Source organism: Giraffa tippelskirchi, chromosome 1 (assembly GCF_054371585.1).
Source record: "Giraffa tippelskirchi isolate mGirTip1 chromosome 1, T2T-mGirTip1v1.2.pri, whole genome shotgun sequence".
Lineage (NCBI taxonomy): Eukaryota > Metazoa > Chordata > Mammalia > Artiodactyla > Giraffidae > Giraffa > Giraffa tippelskirchi.
This window is the reverse complement of record NC_137275.1, coordinates 127,801,332-127,824,207: the sequence shown is the minus strand read 5'-3', so window position 1 is coordinate 127,824,207 and position 22,876 is coordinate 127,801,332. Positions and strand designations below refer to the sequence as shown.

General features: G+C 36.7%; 1 protein-coding gene across 2 annotated transcripts in view; it reads left to right on the top strand.

The window, feature by feature from the left end:
- GLRA3 (glycine receptor alpha 3) overlaps positions 1-22,876 on the top strand; it is a 172,491-nt gene that overhangs the window by 69,533 nt on the left and 80,082 nt on the right. For both annotated transcript variants that reach the window (XM_081495562.1, XM_081495561.1), the window contains exon 4: positions 13,228-13,451. In XM_081495562.1, coding sequence (XP_081351688.1) covers positions 13,228-13,451 — 224 coding nt within the window. The remainder of the gene's footprint in view (positions 1-13,227; positions 13,452-22,876) is intronic.

Sequence of the window (22,876 nt, the reverse complement as noted above, 5' to 3'; positions counted from 1 at the left end):
TAATGCTGCTGTAATAAACTGCCACATACTTAGTGGCTTAAAACAACAAAGATGTATTTTCTTATGATTCTGGAGATCAAAAGTCCAAAATGGGTTTTACTGGGCTGAAATCAAGTCTTCTGAAGGACTATGATTTGGAGGCTCTAGGAGTGAATTCACCCCCTTGCCTTCTATAACTTCTGGAGGCTGCCTACATTCTTTGGCTCATGGTCCCATTCCCTCATCTTAAACCAACCCAGTCCCACACTAGATCACTCTGACACTGACTCTGCCTCTTTTTCACTTCTAAGGATCCTTGTGATTACATTGAGCCCACCTTGGATAACTCATCTCAAGGTTCTTAGTCACATGTGCAAAATCTCTTTTGCCAAATAAAGTTAACACCTTCACAGGTCCTGAGGATTGAAATTCAAATGTCTTTGGGCCACACTCCACCTACAAAATAATATAAGATATGCATGGAAACATGTTAATAAAAACATGTTATAAATCATAAAATATATTGCATTAAGTATATAAAGGGCTTCCCTTATGGCTCAGCTGGTAAAGAATCTGCCTGCAATGAGGAAGGCCTGGGTTCAATCCCTGAGTAGCAAACAACTTCCAACAACACAAGAGAAGACTCTACACATGGACATCACCAGATGGTCAATACTGAAATCAGATTGATTATTTTCTTTGTAGCCAAAGATAGTGAAGCTCTATACAGTCAGCAAAAGCAAGACTGGAAGCTGACTGTGGCTGAGATCATGAACATCTCATTGCAAAATTCAGACTTAAATTAAAGAAAGCCTATTATACAGAGTGAAGTAAGCCAGAAAGAAAAACACCAATACAGTATACTAATGCATACATATGGAATTTGAAAGATGGTAACGATAACCCTATATGCGAGACAGAATAAGAGACACAGATGCATAGAACAGTCTTATGGACTCTGAGGGAGAAGGGGAGGGTGGGACGTTCTGGGAGAATAGCATTGAAACATGTATATTATCATATGTGAAACAGAACACCATTCCAGGTTCAATGCATGAGACAAATGCTCAGGGCTGGGGCAATGGGATGACCCAGAGGGATGGGATGGGGAGGGAAGTGGGAGGGGGGGTTCAGGATAGGGAACACATGTAAACCCATGGCTGATTCATGTCAATGTATGGCAAAAACCACTACAATATTGTAAAGTAATTAGCCCCCAACTAAAATAAATAAATTTATTAAAAAAAAAAGAAAGTAGGGAAAACCACTAGACCATTCAGGTATGACCTAAGTCAAATTCCTTACCATATAGTGGAAGAGACAAATAATTTCAAGGGATTTGATCTGATAGACAGAGTGCCTGAAGAACTATGGACAGAGAAAGAGGTTCATGACATTGTACAGGAGGCGGTGATCAAGACCATCCCCAAGAAAAAGAAATGCAAAAAGGCAAAATGGTTGTCCGAGGATGCCTTACAAATAGTTGAGAAAAGAAGAGAAGCTAAAGGCAAAGGAGAAAAGGAAAGTTATATCCATTTGAATGCAGAGTTCTAAAGAATAGCAAGGAGAGATAAGAAAGCCTTCCTCAGTGATCAACACAAAGAAATAGAGGAAAACAATAGAATGGGAAAGACTAGAGATCTCTTCAAGAAAACTAGAGATACAAACGGAATATTTCATGCAAAGATGGGCACAATAAAGGCCAGAAATGGTATGGACCTAACAGAAGCAGAAGATATTAAGAAGAGGTGGCAAGAATACACAGAAAAACTATGCAATAAAGATCTTCATGACCCAGACAACCATAATGGTGTGATCACTCACCTACAGCCAGACATAAAAGACTATGAAGTCCAGTGGTCTTTAGGAAGCATCACTATGAACAAAACTAGTGGAGGTGATGCAATTCCAGTTGGGTTATTTCAAATCCTCAAAGATGATGCTGTGAAAGTGCTGCACTCAATATGCCAGCAAATTTGGAAAACTCAGCAGTGGTCATGGGACTGAAAAAGGTCAGTTTTCATTCCAATCTCAAAGAAAGGCAATGCCAAATATTGTTCAAGCTACTGCACAATTGCACTCATCTCACACACTAGGAAAGTAATGCTCAAAATTCTCCAAGCCAGGCTTCAACAGTATGTGAACTGAGAACTTCCAGATGTTCAAGCTGGGTTTAGAAAAGGCAGAAGAACCAGATCTCAAATGGCCAACATCCACTGGGCCATAGAAAAAGCAAGAGATTTCTAGAAAAACATTTACTTCTGCTTTATTGACTATGGCCAAACCTTTGACGTGCATCCCAACAAACTGTGGAAAATTCTTAAAGAGATGAAAATACCAGATCATGTTACCTGCCTCCTGAGAAATCTATATGCAGGTCAAGCAGCAACAGTTAGAAGTGGACATGGAAAAACAGATTGGTTCCAAACTGTGAAAGAATTACATCAGGCTGAATATTATCACCCTGGTTATTTAACTTATATGCAGAGGACATCATGTGAAATGCTGGGCTGGATGAAGCACAAGCTGGAATCAAGATTGCTGGGAGAAATATCAATAACCTCAGATACACAGATGACACCACCTTTATGGCAGAAATTGAAGAAGAACTAAAGAGCCTCTTGATGAGTGTGAAAGAGGAGAATGAAAATGTTGTCTTAAAACTCAACATTCAAAAAATGAAAATATGGCATCCAGTCACATCACTTCATGGCATATAGATGGGGAAACAATGAAAAAAGTGACAGGCTTTATTTTCTTGGTCTCCAAAATCACTGCAGATGGTGACTGCAGCCATGGAATTAAAAAATGCTTGCTCCTTGGAAGAAAAGCTATGGACGAACCTAGACAACATATTAAAAAGCAGAGACGTCACTTTGCCGACAAAAGTCCATTTAGTCAAAGCTATGGTTTTTCCAGTAGTCATGTGTGGATGTGAGAGTTGCACTATAAAGAATGCTGAGTGCGAAAGAATTGATGCTGTTGAATTGTGGTGTTGGAGAACACTCTTTAAAATCCCTTGGATTGCAAGGAGATCAAACCAGTCAATTCTAAAGGATATCAATCCTGAATATTCATTGGAAGAACTGATGCTGAGGCTTAAATTCTAATACTTTGGCCACCTCATGAGAACTGATTCATTAGAAGAGACCCTAATGCTGGGAAATTTGAAGGCAGGAGGAGAAGTGGATGACAGAGGATGAGATGGTTGGATGGCATCACCAACTTGATGGACATGAGTTAGAGCAAGCTCCAGGAGTTGTTGATGGAAAGGCAAGCCTGGCATGCTGCAGTCCATGGAGTAGCAAAGAATTGGACATGCCTGAGCAATTGAACTGAACTGAAAGTATATAAATGGAAACACACTACAATGCATAGGGTATTTACCCTGAGTTAATATGGTAGTTCCAGTGAGCATTTCCAGTGATTAATTTCATATTCATATATTGATATTTTGGTAAGTAGTTACATAAATCATATATGTAAGTGACAGTGTACAACTTAATAACACACTATTCTACCACCACCAAATTTCAAAACTGAAACATTACAAATATTGAACATACCTGTATAACCCTTCCCGAATCCCATTCTCCTAATGTCTCCCTAGGTTACCACTGTCAACCATTTTGTGTTTATACTTCTTTTGCCCTCAAAATTTTATTAGAGAGATGGAAAGAGACACAGATAGATAGATAGATTGGTAGGTAGGTTGGTAGATGAGAGAGAGAGAGAGACATTGCTTGGTTTTTAATTTTACAAAAATGGTGCTATAATATATCTTTTATTTATTTTTTTACTAAATTTGATATTTCTAGGATTTATCCTCATTGCAAATAGTAGTGTTAATCCATATTCACTGTTATATTGTATCTGATTTTTTTGACATATTATAATATATTACACATTTTTCTGCCAGTGAATATTTGGATTGGTTCCAGTTTTTGTTTTGTTTTTCACTATCACCAACGGTGCTGCTATAAATATTTTGTTAATATCACCTGGTGCACAAGTGGAAGGATTTCTTTAAGGTTTATACTTAGAACTAAAATTTTAGTATCTTGAGTATTCACATATCAAATTTACAATAGTTTTTGCAATTAAAAAATTACAGTGTCAATTTTTCTCACTTTTTCTACTTTCAGCTGCAGTATATAAGCTATCATTTGGCTCTATGTTTTTGCCAAAATCTGTGTCATCAAACCTTGTTTTTAATAACCCAGTAGGTTAAAATGGTATCTCGATATCGTAATTAGCACATCTTTATTTACAAATGAGTCTCAACATTTTTTCATATATTTGTTGGACATTTGTGATCTCTGTCCAGTGAAGCATTTCTTCTCTTGACTGTATTCTACTCAGTTGCTTATCTTTTTCTCATCCATTGGTATGAGACTTTTTATATTCTGGCAATGGCCAATCATAAATTCTACCAGTGTGGAAAATATCTTTTTCCATTGTGGTCTGTTTTTTCATTATCCTTAAATAGCCTGTTGATGAATGCTGCTGCTGCTAAGTCACTTCAGTCGTGTCCGACTCTGTGTGACCCCATAGACGGCAGCCCGCCAGGCTTCACCGTCCCTGGGATTCTCCAGGCAAGAACACTGGAGTGGGTTGCCATTTCCTTCTCCAGTGCATGAAAGGAAAAAGTGAAAGTGAAGTCATTTAGTCGTGTCGGACTCTTCGCGACCCCACGGACTGCAGCCAACCAGGCTCCTCCGTCCATGGGATTTTCCAGGCAAGAGTACTGGAGTGGGTTGCCATTGCCTTCTCCTGTTGATGAATAGAATTTCTTAATTTTGACATCATAGAATTTATTAAAGAATCTACCTCACATCAAGGCCATAGAATATTCTGCTATATTTTCTTCTATTTTTTTTCAGTTTTACTATTCTGCTTGAACTTTTAATCTACCCAAACTTGCTTTCTTGGGTGGTTCATGTATTGCTGAAGCCTGGCTTGGAGAATTTTGAGCATTACTTTGCTAGTGTGTGAGATGAGTGCAAATGTGCAGTAGCTTGAACATTCTTTGGCATTGACTTTCTCTGGGATTGGAATGAAAACACCTTTTTCAGTCCTGTGACCACTGCTGAGTTTTCCAAATTTGCTGGCATATTGAGTGCAGTACTTTCACAGCATCATCTTTGAGGATTTGAAAAAGCTCAACTGGAATTCCATCACCTCCACTAGCTTTGTTTGTAGTAATGCTTCCTAAGGCCCACTTGACTTTACAGTCTTTAATGTCTGGCTGTAGGTGAGTGATCACACCATCATGTTTATCTGGGTCATTAAGATCTTTTTATATTCTATCTCAACTTTTCAATATATAGAAGATAAATATATTCCATCTCAACTTTTCAACATACACATGCTCAAATACATGTATGTACCATTAAGTATTCACATCTTACTTTTTGCAGAAAGTAACTGAATAATTATATGCTGGGGCAAAATTTTTATCAAGTTAAAAATTACATGAATGTAAAATAAATTTCCAATAGTTTAATCAAGCTAAGTACCACTTCCTAACAACATCTTTGATAACATCATCAACAACTTTAAAAATAGGGATAGAAACTGAGCTCTTTAACCTGGGAAAGAACATTTTTTTCAAAATTTAGTATGTGAATGTATAATTTGTCAAGCCAATCTCATTAAATCAAATTATAAATAAGAAAAGCAGTGATAATTGCCACTATAAACCCAATTTTAGATGATGTTTTACAGTCAATTGGGAAATATTGAAGTGATCCAGAAAAAAATACCGTTTGGTGTTTCTTGTTCTATTTTGTGATCATTATTTTTACAATACCATTTTCAAAGTCTTGTTTTAGAAATATCTTCTTTTTTTCAACATGATTAAGATTTATACAGCTTTCACACAGCAGCCGGATACAAATTCTATTCAAGTTCCCATAGATTATATACCAGGAGACACTGAAACATATCCAGGGACATAAAACAAGGTGCAAAAATTTCATGGTCTAAAGGTATTGAAATCATACAGTCTGTTCTCTTATCTCTGTGGAATTATGTTAAAAATCAATATCAAAAGATATCTGAGAATAACCCACATATTTTTAAATGCAAGATGACATTTACCTAGAGAGATCTTTGACTTAGCCATTGAAAGCTTCAATAAAGTTAGACAAAGTATGAACAGTGGAGAAGGAAATGGCAACCCACTCCAGTGTTCTTGCTGGAGAATCCCATGGACAGTCCGTGGGGCTTCAAGTGTCAGATACGACTGAGCAACTAAACCACAACTACAACCACAAGTATGAACAGAATGCTAGATTTCCAATTTATATTCACTGAAAACTTTGATATAGTTCTATTTACTCTGGCATTTAATATTACTGCTGAAAGTGTAGAAAGCTTATTTTAGCTTTTTAAAAACCTTTTTATTTCCAAAAAGCAATTTTTTTATTTAAAAAATTTTTGAATAAGACTTGAAGCTTCTAATCCAATTCTGAGAATATAAATACTATGCTGTTTAAAAAAAGCCCAGGATATTAATATGTGGTGCAGTATTATTAACTAAAGTACAGATTTTATTCAAATTTCACAAAATTTTATGCTAGTGTCCATTATTTGTTTTCATACCTTATTCAAGATTCCATACTGTATTTAGTTGCATTGGGCAGCTTCAGCTGCATGCAACAAATTCTGATAAATTCTTTTTTCATTTTTATTCTGTTACAAATATCTTCTAATTTTCCTTGTTATGGCTTCTTAGATAAAGCCATCATTTAAAAGTGAACATTTAATTTCCAAATACATGGAGCTTTTAAGTGTCTTTGATGTTAATTTCTCATTTTGATATTAATTTCTCATTTAAATGCTTTCTTCTCAGAAATATTATCTTCTGATAATATGCTCCACACATTATTTATAAGTATTTTATACTACTAATTCTTGCTCAGATTTATTGAGACATAAAGCAAAAATTGATTTGGCTATTGAAAGTAAATGAGCACTTAAGTTTTTTCACAAATTGCATAATTCCATATGCACTAGATCCTATTCAATCATATTGAAAAGTATTTGTGTAAAAAATGCATCATATAGCCATTGGAATGGTGAATAAGAATACTACCAGGAAATGCGAAAATACATTAAGTGAAATGAAAGATGCCAAAGTGTAGATAGGATAGAATTTCAATTCTGTGACAGTGTGTAGGAAAAAGAAAAGAAAGAAAGCAAAGGTATCAAGTTATCAACAGTGCTAGCATTGTTGACATCTTTTTCTTTTTGGATCTGTAACAATACAATGTAAAAACACCTGCACACAACAACAAAACGGAAACTTGGCCACAGGTCCTAAAGAGGTGGTAAGATTGGGTGTGCCATTGCATGTGTGTGAGTGAGGGGCAGGAGGAAAAAATGAAGGAGGAGACAGAGACACAGAAGCAGGAATAGAGAAGGAAGGCAGGGAAGGGTTAGGGGCAGGCTTAGTTGCTGGGTTAGAAATTTCCTGAAGCACCAGGGAATTTAAAAATGAACTGAATTATGGATCAAAGGAAAGAGAAGCACTTAACTTGCTTTGTTAACATTAAGCTATTATTTCTCTCTACTATTTTTTTTTTCTTTTTTGTCTAATTAGTCATTTCAGTTAGTTGCTAGCAGTCATATACGTCCCTATAAGGCAAAAGATGAAAATAATATTCTGTATGTCATTTTAGCTGATCTAATACATAGGGTTATGTTTTCTACTAAATTTGTTCTCCCACCAGGGTACCTTTTATGGAGAAATGACAACATGGCAACTATTATTTAGTCTGGGCACACTTAGATTTAGTGCTTGTAATTTCCCATCAGAGAGCATGTTGATCAGTAAATCCCCAAATTCCTTACCAAAAAATCCCCACCATTAACCCCATAGACCAGAATCTGTATTTGTTTATAAAATGTTTGGTTTGCATACATGAATGGCTGTGGATCACACAGTCAGTAAGTACATCATTAAAACTCTGGAAACACAACTTCTGGGCCTGAATTACAGCTCTGCCATTGATAGGTCTGTAATCCTGCTGAAGTTACTTAATGTGTCTTTGTTCTGTTCTCTATACTTGTGAAGTTAAGTACACCTAATAACACTTACTTTATAGATTTGCTCTGAGGATAGTAGAAGTAATCCATGGAGCACCTAGTGTAACATCGGCACAAAGTGAAATGTGAACTGCACTTACTGTGATGGAAAAGGGCCTGTATACGCAAAACAAATTTAATATATGTATATGTATGTATGTTTATATATAAAGGGGGAGGAGGGGCAATGGAATAAACACAGAAAATATAAAAATACAGAAATGTTGAAATACAAAGGTTAATGATGTTTATCATAATAGTCTTGCAAATTTTCAAAGATATTATTCACCAGATTTCAGTATTACAGTTATCCGTCCCGTATTCTTCCATGGCAATTCCAGTTATCCCAAATTCAAATAAACATGCTGCTAGTACTTTAAAACTAATTTAGACAGAAAATACAAGCAAATTTCTATTTACTATGGCTGTTAATTTTGAGAGTCTAACATTTAGTGAGTGTGGTTCCAAGTACTTCATGTAGATCAATCCAGCGCTCACAAGAGCCCTATCGGAGGACGTGGTGTTATAATCATCTCTGTCTCACTGTTGATCAAACAAGGTGCAGGGAGAATAGAAAGTTGTTCACTAGATTTCATTCCTTTGTACGACTGAGTAATATTCCATTGTATATATGTACCACATTATCATTTGTAGAGACATGGCTGAACCTCGAGACTGTTATAGAGAGTGAAGTAAGTCAGAAAGTAAAAACAAATATTGTATATATGTGGAATGTAGAAAAATGGTATAGATGATCTTACTTGCAAAACAGAAATAGAGACACAGATGTAGAGAATAAACATATGGACACCAAGGGGGGAAGAGGTGGGTGGCATGAATTGGGAGACTGGGATTGACATATATACACTACTATGTATAAAGCAGGTAACTAATGAGAACCTATTGTATAGCTCAGGGAACTCTACTCAGTGCTTTGTTGTGATTGAAATGGGAAGGAAATACAAAAAAGAGGGGATATATGTATATATATAGCTGATTCACTTTGCTGTACAGTAGAAACTAACACAACACTGTAAAGCAATCATACTCCAATAAAAATTAATCTAGAGAAAGAAAGCTATTCGCTGGGAGAACTGACTTTTGATACCAAGGAGATTTACTTCTGAGCCTAGTGTATTAATCATTATAAATATTTACCTAATAGAATTACTATTTACTTGTATCTCATAATGTAAGATTTCAAATACTAGGAGAGAAAGTGTAGTATGGTTCTATAATTATTTACTATGTGACATACATATGGAATTTAAACCACATTTTAATGGATGCTTATTTTCAAATCCAAATGTGGTATATAGTTTTACTTGGTCAACGGAATATTTTCCTGCACAATTAATTTAAAGTAGTTAGAATAACACGATACACTCTATTCTAATAATAATAATAAATTTGAACTCCAAAGTGTCAAAATTAGTCTTTATATATTTATGAAATAATGATTATGTTTCTATCACTGTTGTGTAAGATTAAGACACTAGTATGACATTTAGAAATAACTCATTAATTATATAACATACAAAATGATGAAAAAATAAAATTAACTTCTGAAGGGTTTGCAAGTATATATATATTACTACAAAAGACATTTCTAGGGAAAAAGAATCATTAATGTCTCTGTCCTAAAATATGATTCCAGGAATGTAAATGTCAATTCAGCTGCCTTATAAGACTTAGGAATGAATTTAATAAATGGGTAGATTTTAGAAATGTGAGATAAAAATATTGATTTTACTCTCATGATGTATTATCTCATTTTTTTTAAACTCACATATGACCTTTCTACATTTTCTCCCTTATAGAAGCAAAGCCAGGAGAACAGGGAAAATCCCATTAATAAAACACACCTGAAACGAACACAAAATTGTTAGTAAAAATAAATAAAACAGAAAACCACCCAAAGCAAACAAAGACACATAGTCTTTAAGTATATCCAAGGAATGACTGAATTTTTAAACTGACTTTAGTAGGTTCATTTAAAGTTTTTTTTCTTCCCCCATAGGCTGCATACACATTTATTTGTCTCTGTTTTGCAAAGCTGTTTCCTTCTTTGATCTATGATCTTTTGTTATAAACAATTTATTTCAAGTTAAGTTACATGGATAACAAGTTGAGTTACTCTTCTTTTAGAGTGGTGTTATTTGAATATGTTGTTTTATATCCTTTTCTTTGCACATTTTCACATATGATCAGGATTCAAAAGGGATTCTCTGGTGGCTCAGACAATAATCTACCTGCATTGTGGGAGACCTGGGTTCAATCCCTGGGTTGGGAAGATCTTCTGGAGAAGGGAATCACAATCCACTCCAGTATTCCTGCATGGAGAATTCCATGGACAAGAGGAGCTGGCGAGCTACAGTTCATGGCGTTGCAAAGAGTTGGACATGACTGAGAGACTACACTTTCACTTCCTTTCAGAATTCAAAAATAATTAATACAATAGGTGGCTGAGCATAGATGGGATACATTGACCTGAGGAGTTGGGCTTACAAGTTTATTTTCAAAAAGCTGAAGTTGACTGTTTGATAGGGAAGCTTCCCATCACAACGTTCATTTGCAGGCAGGTCAAAACCTAAACTGTGTGGACTATTAATACCTAAGTTTCTGGGTTTTCAGGAAATGATCATTTTTCAGTTATGTTTTGGACTCTAGCTCTAAACCATAGACCTGGACACATTAGTAAACAAAGATAGCTCTGGTTATTCACAGAGGAGCACACCAGATACAGGAAAACATTTGGCTGTGGTGATAGATGACAGTTGATGTTTTCCTTGTGTGATTTACAAACAAACTGAAGGCTACTTGATGTCTTTTTTTTCAGCTCATTCTTGGAGCAAAAAGTGTTTCTGGAAGAATCTGTGATTGTATGTATCAAACTTATCACTAAATCAATCACATGAAGATGAGAGTCAACCAAAGTTTATCATATATGGGCAGGCTAAGTCGCTTCAGTCATGTCTACTCTTTGCAACCCCATGGACTATAGCCCTCCAGGCTCCTCTGTCCATGGGATTCTCCAGGCAAGAATACTAGAGTGGGTTGCCATGCTCTTCTCCAGGGGAATCTTCTTGACCCAGGGACTAAACCTGTGTCTCTTAAGTCTCCTGCATTGGCAGGTGTGTTCTTTACCACTAGCACCACCTTATCACATACACTGCAGCTTGAAACTACTCTTAGCATCGCAGAGTACTCTGTCAATAAATTAATTACAATATAAAAATACATCAGCTTTTAAAAAATCTCTTAAGAATCAGTCTTAAAGGAATAATCAGTTATTTTTTCTGGCAGATATCATCATAACTTGTCTTGTTTTAGTCTTTCCCTAGAGGTCAGGCAGAGGCAAAGTGACTCTAGTCCCATCACTGATGCGTTTGGTGGTAGTTAAGGTGTAGGCACAGATTACAGGACAGTGAGGGATATGGGAAATGACCACCAGCCATGAAACTACTTCTTGGGCTCTGAGCCCTATGCTAGGGGAGGATGACCCATCCTTGTGGCTTGTGGGATTTCCACATTAATGTGAGTTTTGTGGTAGAAAGTCGAAGTGATCTCTGCTCCATTGTCACTTTGGAAGATACATGGGGCAACTAGGAAGCAGAAAAGTACTTTCTGGTGTGTAACCTCAGTTCCAGTTAGAGTATAAGAGTCCCAGTGCAAAAATAATAATGAAGGGAATGTATATATTTGTAACATTCACTTCAAACTCTGAATTTGACCTCATTGTAAGATAACCCATCTTTGGGTCTAATATTATGGAAGCATTTTTTCTGATTGTTTGGTTACTCAATTCTGGTGACTGGTAATTTGGTGTTTAAAGAATGATAAAATAGATGAAAACAGATATTCAGTTTCTCTGAATATCTCCAGCCTTAGCTATTTTCCATGGAAATGAAGCTTTCTTAAAAATGTTAATTTTAGTTATGCTTGAACTAAGTCTGCATGTTTATTTTCTCATTTCAAAATTTTATAGTCTTAGATAGTACTTACGTACTTGTACAAATACAACACAAACACGTGGTTGTCAATCTTTGTCACTCTATACCTTAGTCAAGGCTATGGTTTTTCCAGTAACCACATATGGATGTGAGAGTTGGACTATAAAGAAAACTGAGCCCCGAAGAATTGATACTTTTGAACTGTGGTGTTGGAGAAGACTCTTGAGAGTCCCTTGGACTGCAAAGAGATCCAACCAGTCCACCCTAAAGGAGATCAGTCCTGGGTGTTCAGTGGAAGGTCTGATGTTGAAGCTGAAACTCCAATACTTTAGCCACCTGATGCAAAGAACTGGCTCATCTGAAAAGACCCTGATGCTGGGAAAGATTGAGGGCAGGAGGAGAAGGGGATGACAGAGGATGAGATGGTTGGATGACATCACCGGCTCGATGGACATGAGTTTGGGTAAACTCTGGCAGTTGGTGATGGACAGGGAAGCCTGGCGTGCTGTGGTTCATGGGGTCGCAAAGAGTTGGACATGACTGAGCGACTGAACTGAACTGAACCTTAGTCTGGAAACTGTAAGCAAGAATTTGATTGAAATCTTTGACTTTTCTTTCATTAATAACTATGAAAGATCTAATTGGGAAATCTTATAAGTCAAAATCTTAAAGAATTACTGGCAATAACATTCCTTTATTATTCCAAAACCACCTTTTATTTTTACCACTTCACCAGTTTCATAGAACCTTTGTGATATATTAAATATGAGAAAATGGGGCTTTATTGTAAAAAGTACATATGTTTATTTTTACAAAATGTGCAGCTTTCAAGAAAATTTTGCTAAATGCATTCTGGATGCTAATGGATACCTACTAAAAGAAGTGATTCTAAAATATTTTATTCTGAGTGTCCAATAGCAATTCAGTATTTTATTCAAGAGAGTAAAATTTGAATGGAACAGCAAAATATAAGCATGATAAAAGTATGCTCTTCTCTGGCCTTTTCTTTGGAGACATGTAGAAACATGGGCAAAGCCTCAGAACTAGAGACTCTTGGTGGTAACGACTGAGGATTGAGGGCTATGGAAATCTCACAAGAATGTCAGCAGTTTTTGCTGTAATTCAGAGAAGCCGAAAGACTAACACATACAATTCTAAGCTTTTAAAAACAGCCCTTTCCCCCTCTTTCTTTCTTGTGTCACAGGATTACAGAGTGAATATTTTTCTTCGTCAGAAATGGAACGACCCGCGTCTTGCATATAGTGAATACCCTGATGACTCCTTAGACCTAGACCCTTCCATGTTGGATTCCATTTGGAAACCTGATTTGTTTTTTGCCAATGAAAAGGGAGCCAACTTTCACGAAGTGACTACAGACAACAAATTGTTAAGAATTTTCAAGAATGGGAATGTTCTTTATTCAATAAGGTGAGCATTTCAGTGAAACAGAGTAGTGGTTTGTTTGTTTGTTTTTTAGCTTTTGATGAGTGTTTTGGAATGTTTCAGTAAGTGCTTTCATTGTTCCACTTAAGTTCCTATGATATACCATTTCCCAAATATATTTAATCAACATTAAGACACCAAGTTCCAGATCCAGGAACTATATGAGTAATTCTTAGAAATCCACTTTTTAAAATAAATGGCCCAGGTTCTTACATCAGCCAAATTTGTGGGTGGTTTAAAGGTAAATTGGATGTAGTCTGAATCATATGTTGTGATTACATTTTTATGTTTGCATACTTCCTTTAAATATTTATACATGAGGTAATATTTAGGTTTGCTTCTCTGGGATCCATTTCCCATAAATTATTTATCAGGTGCATGTATTTTTTAAAGATGTCCTTGAACTTCTGTGGTCAATCTTTAGAAAAAGGTACAATTTACATTTTAGTTATTTACTATACATTTCTCAGAAGACCATGTAGCCTTTCAAAGCTAATACTAAAACATAGCAATAATATCAAAATATAAACATTAATAGTAACATTTCTTGACGGTTGAACTTTGGAACTCATTCAAATTCAGCTTTGCTGTTTATACCTAATATCAAATAGGTATAAATTCAGTAAATAAGTACTTACACTAATCTACTTGAAGAATTGTGCTCCATCTGAAAAAATTCTAAAATAAAATGACTGTCTTATTTATCTTAATTTTCTCTTAATTTATCTTGATTTTCCATAATTATTTTTAGTCACTTAGTTAATTTTTTCAAAAAAGAACTGAAGGTTAGGATCAGAATTCATATCATATTTCTTAGAAGAGACAATATACTCTATTTATAGCAATAGGTAATTGCTTCAAAAATATGTGTATCACCAGTAACATATTTTAAAAATGTCAAGGTAAACTAGGCATTGGAGCTATAGCCTGAAAGTTAATTCCTTAGATTTTTACCTCTCTATTTTCTATTTTTTAACTTTTCTTCTCACCAGGAGTGGGTATATTTGATTTTGAGTTCATCTGCCCAATATCAGGGATAGTTGTTATTTTTTCCATGAAATAATATAAAATAGAAATAACAGGAATGAAAATTTAATCTTAGTACCTTAGTGATTTTGAAAACATATTTATACAATGTTGTTTTGTAAATCATGCTAATTCCTTATCCCAATATATATGATTTTCATATTTTTTTATTGCATGTGAAAAGAGGAAAGAACCAGTGAACTCTAAGAATAATAAAATTACACATTCTAAACAACAGAGAAATGATAGATTGGGGGCCAGTAGAGGACAGAGCCTCAGGGTCCTGTGGCAGTATAACAAATGATCTAACATTCGTGTCATTGGAGTCTCAGATGGAGACAGAGAATAAGGTATAGAGCTACAAAAAATATTAAAGGAATTAATGGCTGAAATGTATACATTTTGCAAAAGGCATAGATCTACGAATTCAAGATACTGCCTAAATCCCAAATATATTAATACCAAATCACATCACACGCAAACTTCTGAAAACTAAATAAAAATACAGATAATATTGAGAGCAACAAAACCTTACCTATAGGGGAAAAACAGTTGAAATGATAGCTAATTTCTGATCAGAAATCGTAGAAACCAAAAAGAAGACATGTATTTTTCAAGTGCTGAAAGAAAGGAACTGGTATCCCTGGAACCTTGTTGTTCAGTCGCTCAGTTTTGTCTGACTCTTGACGACCCCATGGACTGCAGCACACTAAGCTTCCTTTTCTCCTGGAGTTTGCTCAAACTCCTGTCCATTGGATTGATGATGCCATCCAACCATCTCATCCTTTGCCACCCTCTTCTCCTGCCCTCAGCCTTTCCTTTCATCAGGGTCTTTTCCAGTGAGTCAGCTCCTCTCATCAGGTGGTCAAAGTATTGGAATTTCAGCTTCAGCATCTGTCCTTCCAATGAATATTCAGGGTTGATTTTCTTTAGGTTTAACTGGTTTGATCTCCTTGCTATCCAAGGGACTCTCAAGAGTCTTCTTCAGCACCACAATTCAAAAGCATCAATTTTTCGGTGCTCAGCCTTCGCTATGCTCCAACTGTCACACCCATACATAACTACTGGAAAATTCATAACTTTGACTATATGGACCTTTGTATCTCGTGAAGGGCTTCCCTGGTGACTCAGTCAGTAAAGAGTCTGCCTGCAATGTGGGAGAGCTGTGTTCCATCCAGAGGTCGGGAAGATCCCCTGGAGAAGAAAATGGCAGCCCACTCCAGTATTCTTGCCTGGAAAATTCCATGGACAGAGGAGCCTGGTGTCACAAAGAGTCAGACACGACTGAGTGACTAACACTTTCACTTTTACCTGGTGAAAATATCCTTTAGGAATGAAGGGGAAATTGAGATATTCTAGGATAAAGGAAAATTAAGAGAATTTGTCACAAATAGACCTCATGGCGCTGCTGCTGCTGCTGCTGCTGCGTCACTTCAGTTGTGTTTGACTGTGCAACCCCATAGACGGCATCCCACCAGGCTCCTCTGTCCCTGGGATTCTCCAGGCAAGAACACTGGACTGGGTTGCCATTTCCTTCTCCAATGCAAGAAAGTGAAAAGTGAAAGTGAAGTTGCTTAGTCATGTCCGACTCTTCGTGACCGCATGGACTGTAGCCTACCAGGCTCCTCCGTCCATGGGGTTTTCCAGGCAAGAGTACTGGAGTGGGTTGTCATTGCCTTCTCCCCCTCATGGCACTAGTGATAAAGAACCCACCTGCCAATGCCGGAGATGTAAGAGATGCGAGTTCGATCTCTGGGTTGGGAAGATCCCCTGGAGGAAGGCACTTCAACCCACTCCAGGATTCTGGCCTGGAGAATCCCACGGACAGAGGAGCCTGATGTGCCACAATCCATAGCATTGCAAAGAGAGTGGGACACGACATGACTGAAGTGACTTAGCAGGCAGGTAGGTGGGCAGACCTCCCCTGAAAGTACAGCTAAAGGAAGCTTTCTAAACAGAAAGGAATCAATAAGACAAGAAACATTGAAACATCAAGAAAGAAGAAAGGAAACTGTCTTCAGAAATATGAGCAAATATAATAGACTTTTCTTTTCCTCTTGAATTTTCTACATTATGCTTGACAGTTGAAGCAGGAACTATAACACTGGTGTAAGGGAAAATGCCAAATAAGAAATAAGAGAACTTTTCATAATTACATTGGCAGAAATAAATGAGATGTAATATTTAGTGCTAATACCCTTTTGTAGGCAGATGACTTGATATTAACTTTGGGAAATGATTTGTTGGGTTATACAAAAAGGTAAAATACATTTATTCTTCAACCCAATAATTCTGCTTCTAGGAATTTATGTTATTTATGTGTTCATGTGTAAAGCAAGACACATTTACAAAGATACACACTGCACCACTGAAATAGCAACAAAACCCTCTCTATATTCACTAATGAGAACAATGAAGAACACAGTGATAGCCCCAAATCATGAAATACTCTTCAGGATCTAAACCTAAATGTATTCATAAGAAAATGCCTTCAAAATGTCCTTAAGGTTAGAAATGTTTCATGCTTATTTTTGTTTAAAACATTCTATATATTTAAGCATAACAGTGTATGCAAAAATATACATATATCTGGGGAGAGTTGGACAAACTAGGAGAGAAGTATTGACATTATACACTTACTATATACCTGTATAAAGTAAGTAGCTAGCGGGAAGCTGCTGTATAGCATAGGGAGCTCAGCTCCATGCACTGTGATGACCTAGAGGGGTGGGATGGGGGAATGGGGATGAGGCTCAAGAGGGAAGGGATATATGTATACACATGACTGATTCACATGGTTGTACAGCAGAAACTAACACAACACAGTAAAGTAATTATACTCCAGTTACAAAATACAAATTAACACTGTTCTCTTAAATGAAAAATAAAAATAAAAAAATACACATATAACTAATTCTATACAAGAAGTTTAGAAGGACACCAACAGTTTGTTCAGTTCAGTCACTCAGTTGTGTCTGACTCTTTGAGACCCCATGAACTGCAGTGTGCCAGGCCTCCTTGTCCATCACCAACTACCAGAGTCCACCCAAACCCATGTCCATCGAGTCGATGATGCCATCCAACCATCTCATCCTCTGTCGTCCCCTTCTCCTCCTGCACTCAATCCTTCCCAGCATCAGTGTCTTTTCAAATGAGTCAGCTCTTCACATCAGGTGGCCAAAATATTGGTGTTTCAGCTTCAACATCAGACCTTCCAATAAACATCCAGGACTGATCTCCTTTAGGATGGACTGGTTGGATTTCCTTGCAGTCCAAGGGACTCTCAAGACTCTTCTCCAACACCACAGTTCAAAAGTATGAATTCTTCAGGGCTCAGGTTTCTTTATAGTCCAACTCTCACATCCATACATGACTACTGGAAAAACCATAACCTTGACTAGATGGACCTTTGTTGACAAAGCAATGTCTCTGCTTTTTAATATGCTGTCAGGTTGGTCATAACTTTCCTTCCAAGGAGTAAGCATCTTTTAATTTCATGGCTGTAATCACCATCTGCAGAGATTTTGGAGCCCAGAAAAGTAAAGTCAGCCACTGTTTCCACTGTTCAATCTGATTTTGGTGTTGACCATCTGGTGATGTCCATGTAGAGTCTTCCTTGTGTTGTTGGAAGAGGGTGTTTGCTATGACCAGTGTGCTCTCTTGGCAAAACTCTATTAGTCTTTGCCCTGCTTCATTCTGTACTCCAAGGCCAAATTTGCCTGTTACTCCAGGTGTTTCTTGACTTCTTACTTTTGCATTCCAGTCCCCTATAATGAAAAGGACATCTTTTTTGGGTGTTAGTTCTAGGAGGTCTTGTAGGTCTTCATAAAACCATTCAACTTCAGCTTCTTCAGCATTACTGGTTGGGGCATAGACTTGGATTACCATGATATTTAATGGTTTGCTTTGGAAACAAACAGAGATCATTCTGTCGTTTTTGAGATTGCATCCAAGTACTGCATTTCAGACTCTTTAGTTGACTATGATGACTCCATTTCTTCTAAGGGATTCCTGTCCACAGTAGTAGATATAATGATCATCTGAGTTAAATTCACCCATTCCAGTCCATCTTAGTTCGCTTATTCCTAGAATGTCAATGTTCACTCTTGCCATCTCCCGTTTGACCAGTTCCAATATGCCTTGATTCATGGACCTAACATTCCAGGTTCCTACGCAATATTGCTCTTTACAGCATCGGACCTTGCTTGTATCATCAGTCCCATCCACAACTGGGTGTTGTTTTTGCTTTAACTCCATCCCCTCATTCTTTCTGGAGTTATTTCTCCACTGATCTCCAGTAGCATACTGGGCATCTGCTGACCTGGGGAGTTCCTCTTTCAGTGTCCTATCTTTTTGCCTTTTCATACTGTTCATGGGGTTCTCAAGGCAAGAATACTGAAGTGGTTTGGCATTCCTTCCTCCAGTGGACCACATTGTGTCAGACCTCTCCACCATGACCTGTCTGTCTTGGTTGGCCCCACACAGCATGGCTTAGTTTCATTGAATTAGACAAGGCTGTGGTCTGTGTGACAAGATTGGCTAGTTGTCTGTGATTGTGATTTCAGTCTGTCTGCTCTCTGATGCCTTGTCTCAGCGCCTACTGTCTTACTTGGGTTTCTCTTACCTTGGACGTGGGGTATCTCTTGAGGGCTACTCCAGCCAAGTGCAGCCGCTGCTCCTTACCTTGGACTTGGTGTAGCTCCTCTCGGCTGCTGCCCCTGACCTTAGATGTGGGGTAGCTCCTCTTGGCCACTGCTCCTGCCCCATCATGGTGATTTGTTAATAATAACCAATTATGGAGGAGAACCATAGAATTTTGGTAGAAATAAAGGTGAGCTATAAATTTCCCTATATGTAAGCTTATATTATTTGAATTTTTTAGTAAGAGTTATATTTTACTTATGAATTAAATGCATATATTTTATGTGACGGAGGCTTTTAACCTGAAGTCATGATTCTTGACTCCTCTTTGATGTGGCTTTGTGATGGCTCTCAGGGGATCCATAACTGGTATAAACAAATCAAATTTACTTCTTTTCCTGTTAATTTGAAATAAACTTTGTGGAAGATATAATTTGTTTTTAATTATAAGGTGCTGTTTCATTTCAGAGATTTTGGGTGTCACAAATTGCAAGAATATATCACCAAGTAGCTTGGAAAATCATTTTGCAAAATTATAATATCTAGATTTGTTGAAATAACAATGTGTGTGTTTTATTGTATCCTGTATGATTATGGCTATTTAGTTGTTTATACCAAGTCTTAATGGACTTGGAAAATGGTGCCATCCATTATATATTGTCCACATTTCTTCTAATATTTTGAGAAAAGTTATAGAGTAATTCAGAATTGCATCTTTCTTCTTTCAGTATGAGTTCAGATGAAACAGATGATGTCTCTTGGCATCTAGTTTTTGTTTGCTCTATCCTGGCTCACATGATCAAAGACTAAATTCATGTTTTTTCATTTGTTTTTAGAAATTTCACAAGACTTTGAAATTTCAAATGGCAAGCAGTTTCTTTGTTAACAAAACTTGTGCTTGGGGGGGAAAAAAAGTCTTGTTCGATTTACAAATGGAGCACCTGTGATGTTTCTTGAGCGATCTGCTTTCATGCTTGTTCAAAGAAAGAAGAATGTCCCAGCAAACCTGACCTATTGAACTTATCCATTTCTCTGTACTTCCTCCTTAAAGCCACTAAAACAAAGAAATAAACTGAATAAGGATGAAATGACATTAACACACAGGAAGATGAAAGGAATGGGAAATAAAGTGACAGATGAGTGATGACAAGATATTTTAGGAAGCTTGAAAATGAATGCACTTGTGAAAACTGACTTCACAGAGATAGCCAAAACATAAGACAAAATAGGAGAACCTAAAAGGAAGAAAATAATATCCTCAAATTTTTAGAAATTTGAGACAACTAAGACATCAGAAAGAGGGGGCTAGAAAATAGATTAAAAAAACAAAGAGTTGAGGGAATTCCTTGGTGGTCTAGTGGTTAAAAATTCATCTTCCTGTGCAGGGGGTATGGGCTCAATCCCTGGTTGGGGAGCTAAGATCCCACATGCCTCTCAGCCAAAAAACAAGAGCATAAATGACAGAAGCAATATCGTAACAAATTCAAGAAAAGACTTTAAAAATGGTCCACATCAAAAAATCTTTAAAAATTAAAAAAAAATCTGATGTAAACTTTACAGGAACAACAGTGAGCCCTTTATCCTCACTTTCTTGCCCATGTTTCTCAGACTAGGATCCACTTTTATGCCTTCTGATCTGGGCAGAAAGCAGGGGGACAGAAAACTCCAACAAGTGTGTTCCAAAAGCTTCTGGAGTAGGGACTACAGGCATAACTGGGTCTGTCATGAAGCATCACATCAAGAAAATGAGGATATTGTGAGGTCTGCACACTGAGTGGTGATACCCTTTTTCTCTGTAGAATGTCTAAGAGGAAAGGTCTACAGACAATTGGGGAACCACCAGTGAAAAATCTGAGCAGCCATCCTATGATGAATGAATCATGCCGTTACTCAATGAATCATCTTCTGCTCATTGAATTCCAACTAGTTTTTATTACCTCATTCTTACATATAAACAGACATTGGAAGACATCCTACAATAATAACAGTAATAAAAAAAGAAGCAGAGGTCAGAATAAACATGCAGAGGAAATAAAGAGCAAAAAGAAGAAAATTAAAGAAACAAAAAGATAAAAAATTACTTCAGAGAAAATGCAAGAAGCAGAAGAGACCATGAAAAGAAATCTCTGGACAGAAATGAAATAGGAGACTTCAGGAAAGGAGAAATGAAGTCATTCAGAGCATAGGAAAGTACAGATAGTAAACCGAAATGGAAAAATCATTAGTGGAATATTTGAAAGACGAAATGGAGAAATCTGCCAAGAAGCAGAATCAAGATACTGAGAAATAGGAAATAAGAAAGAAAGGATATGAAAAGCAGAGCATACAGAGGTTCAATATCTGACTTGAAAAGAAATGGAGACCTCCATGAAAAATAAGGAAGAGATCCACTGTCTGCTCTGTTTAATCATTGAGAAGGACTTGGTTCTGATAAGGAGTTTGTTGAGTTTAAAGTAATAGTAGGGAATAGAAACTGAAGTGATCATTAAAGACAGTTATTAACACTAGGGTAAACAAGCACTATCCAAGAGCTGTAATTATGGCAAACAACTAAACTTAACTATGAACACTAGTTGCATATTCACAACATGTAAACACTGAATATTTATTTCACTGTTAATTTTTACATAACTAAATTTTGAATTCTGCTGGAACGTTAAGTGTACATAGAGTGTGGTATAAGGAAGTAAATTCTTATTTTCCTTTGTAGAAAATTAATAGGAAACTTCATATATTTTAAAAATCCAGCATAATGTGATAGCAATTTAGATACAGAATGTAAGTCCCAAACAGATTTCCAAAGAAGGCTGCCTCTGAGGAGCTAGAACTGAATTGGGGGTAGGGATGGGTGGGACAAAGCTCTTTTCTACATGTTTTATGTAACTGTCAAGCTTCTAAATGACATCTGTGAATTACATTGATAAATTTTAAGTAAACTATATTAATAACTTCTATTATAATTTTAAATTATATTGATGTTTTTTCTTTTCTTGTTTAACATGATTTTTACTCATTTACTTGCAAGAGAAGAATTCTGCATTTATGTCAAATTTTTTAAAAAAATTGGAGTATAATTGCTTTACGACATTGTGTTAGTTTCTGCTGTACAACAAAGTGAATCAGCTATATATAAACATATATTCCCTCCCTCTTGGAGTGAAATGTTTTTCAAGTGAAGGTGATGGGACAAGACACATGATTTTGGATTGTCAAGTTTGGAATTTGACTTTATTCTATTTACAAAGTTAGCTTATTATGTATTTCATGGGTGCTGACTGCAGACACAGGTCTCTGGGATGAGAGACAGAGGAATGAATTACTCACTGCAGCCAAGCAGCAGGCGCCTCAGCACATTTGCCCAACTTCTACATTGTCCTCAGGTGGGAACAATACAGCAGACATAGATGGACACAAAACATCCAGGGATCTGCCACACAGTTGTGGAACACTGAGTTGGGGAATCCACTGCTTTCATAGCAAGCTGCAAGCAAGGCTTCTCTTTGCCCATGGGAATGTGATCTCATCTCTCAGAATTAGCAGCTACACAAACAACCCTGAGAAATAAATGGTTCAGGAAAAAGTATCGTCAGGGCCTTCCATTCTCAATAGACCCAACAGGAGGTAAATTTACTTACTGGCTGTGTTTTGGGGCAGGTCTCTTTATCTGTGAAAGGCTCATTTTTCTTACATGCATGATGGTGAAAATACTAAATACCTTGAGCTTGCAATCATCTATGTAAATC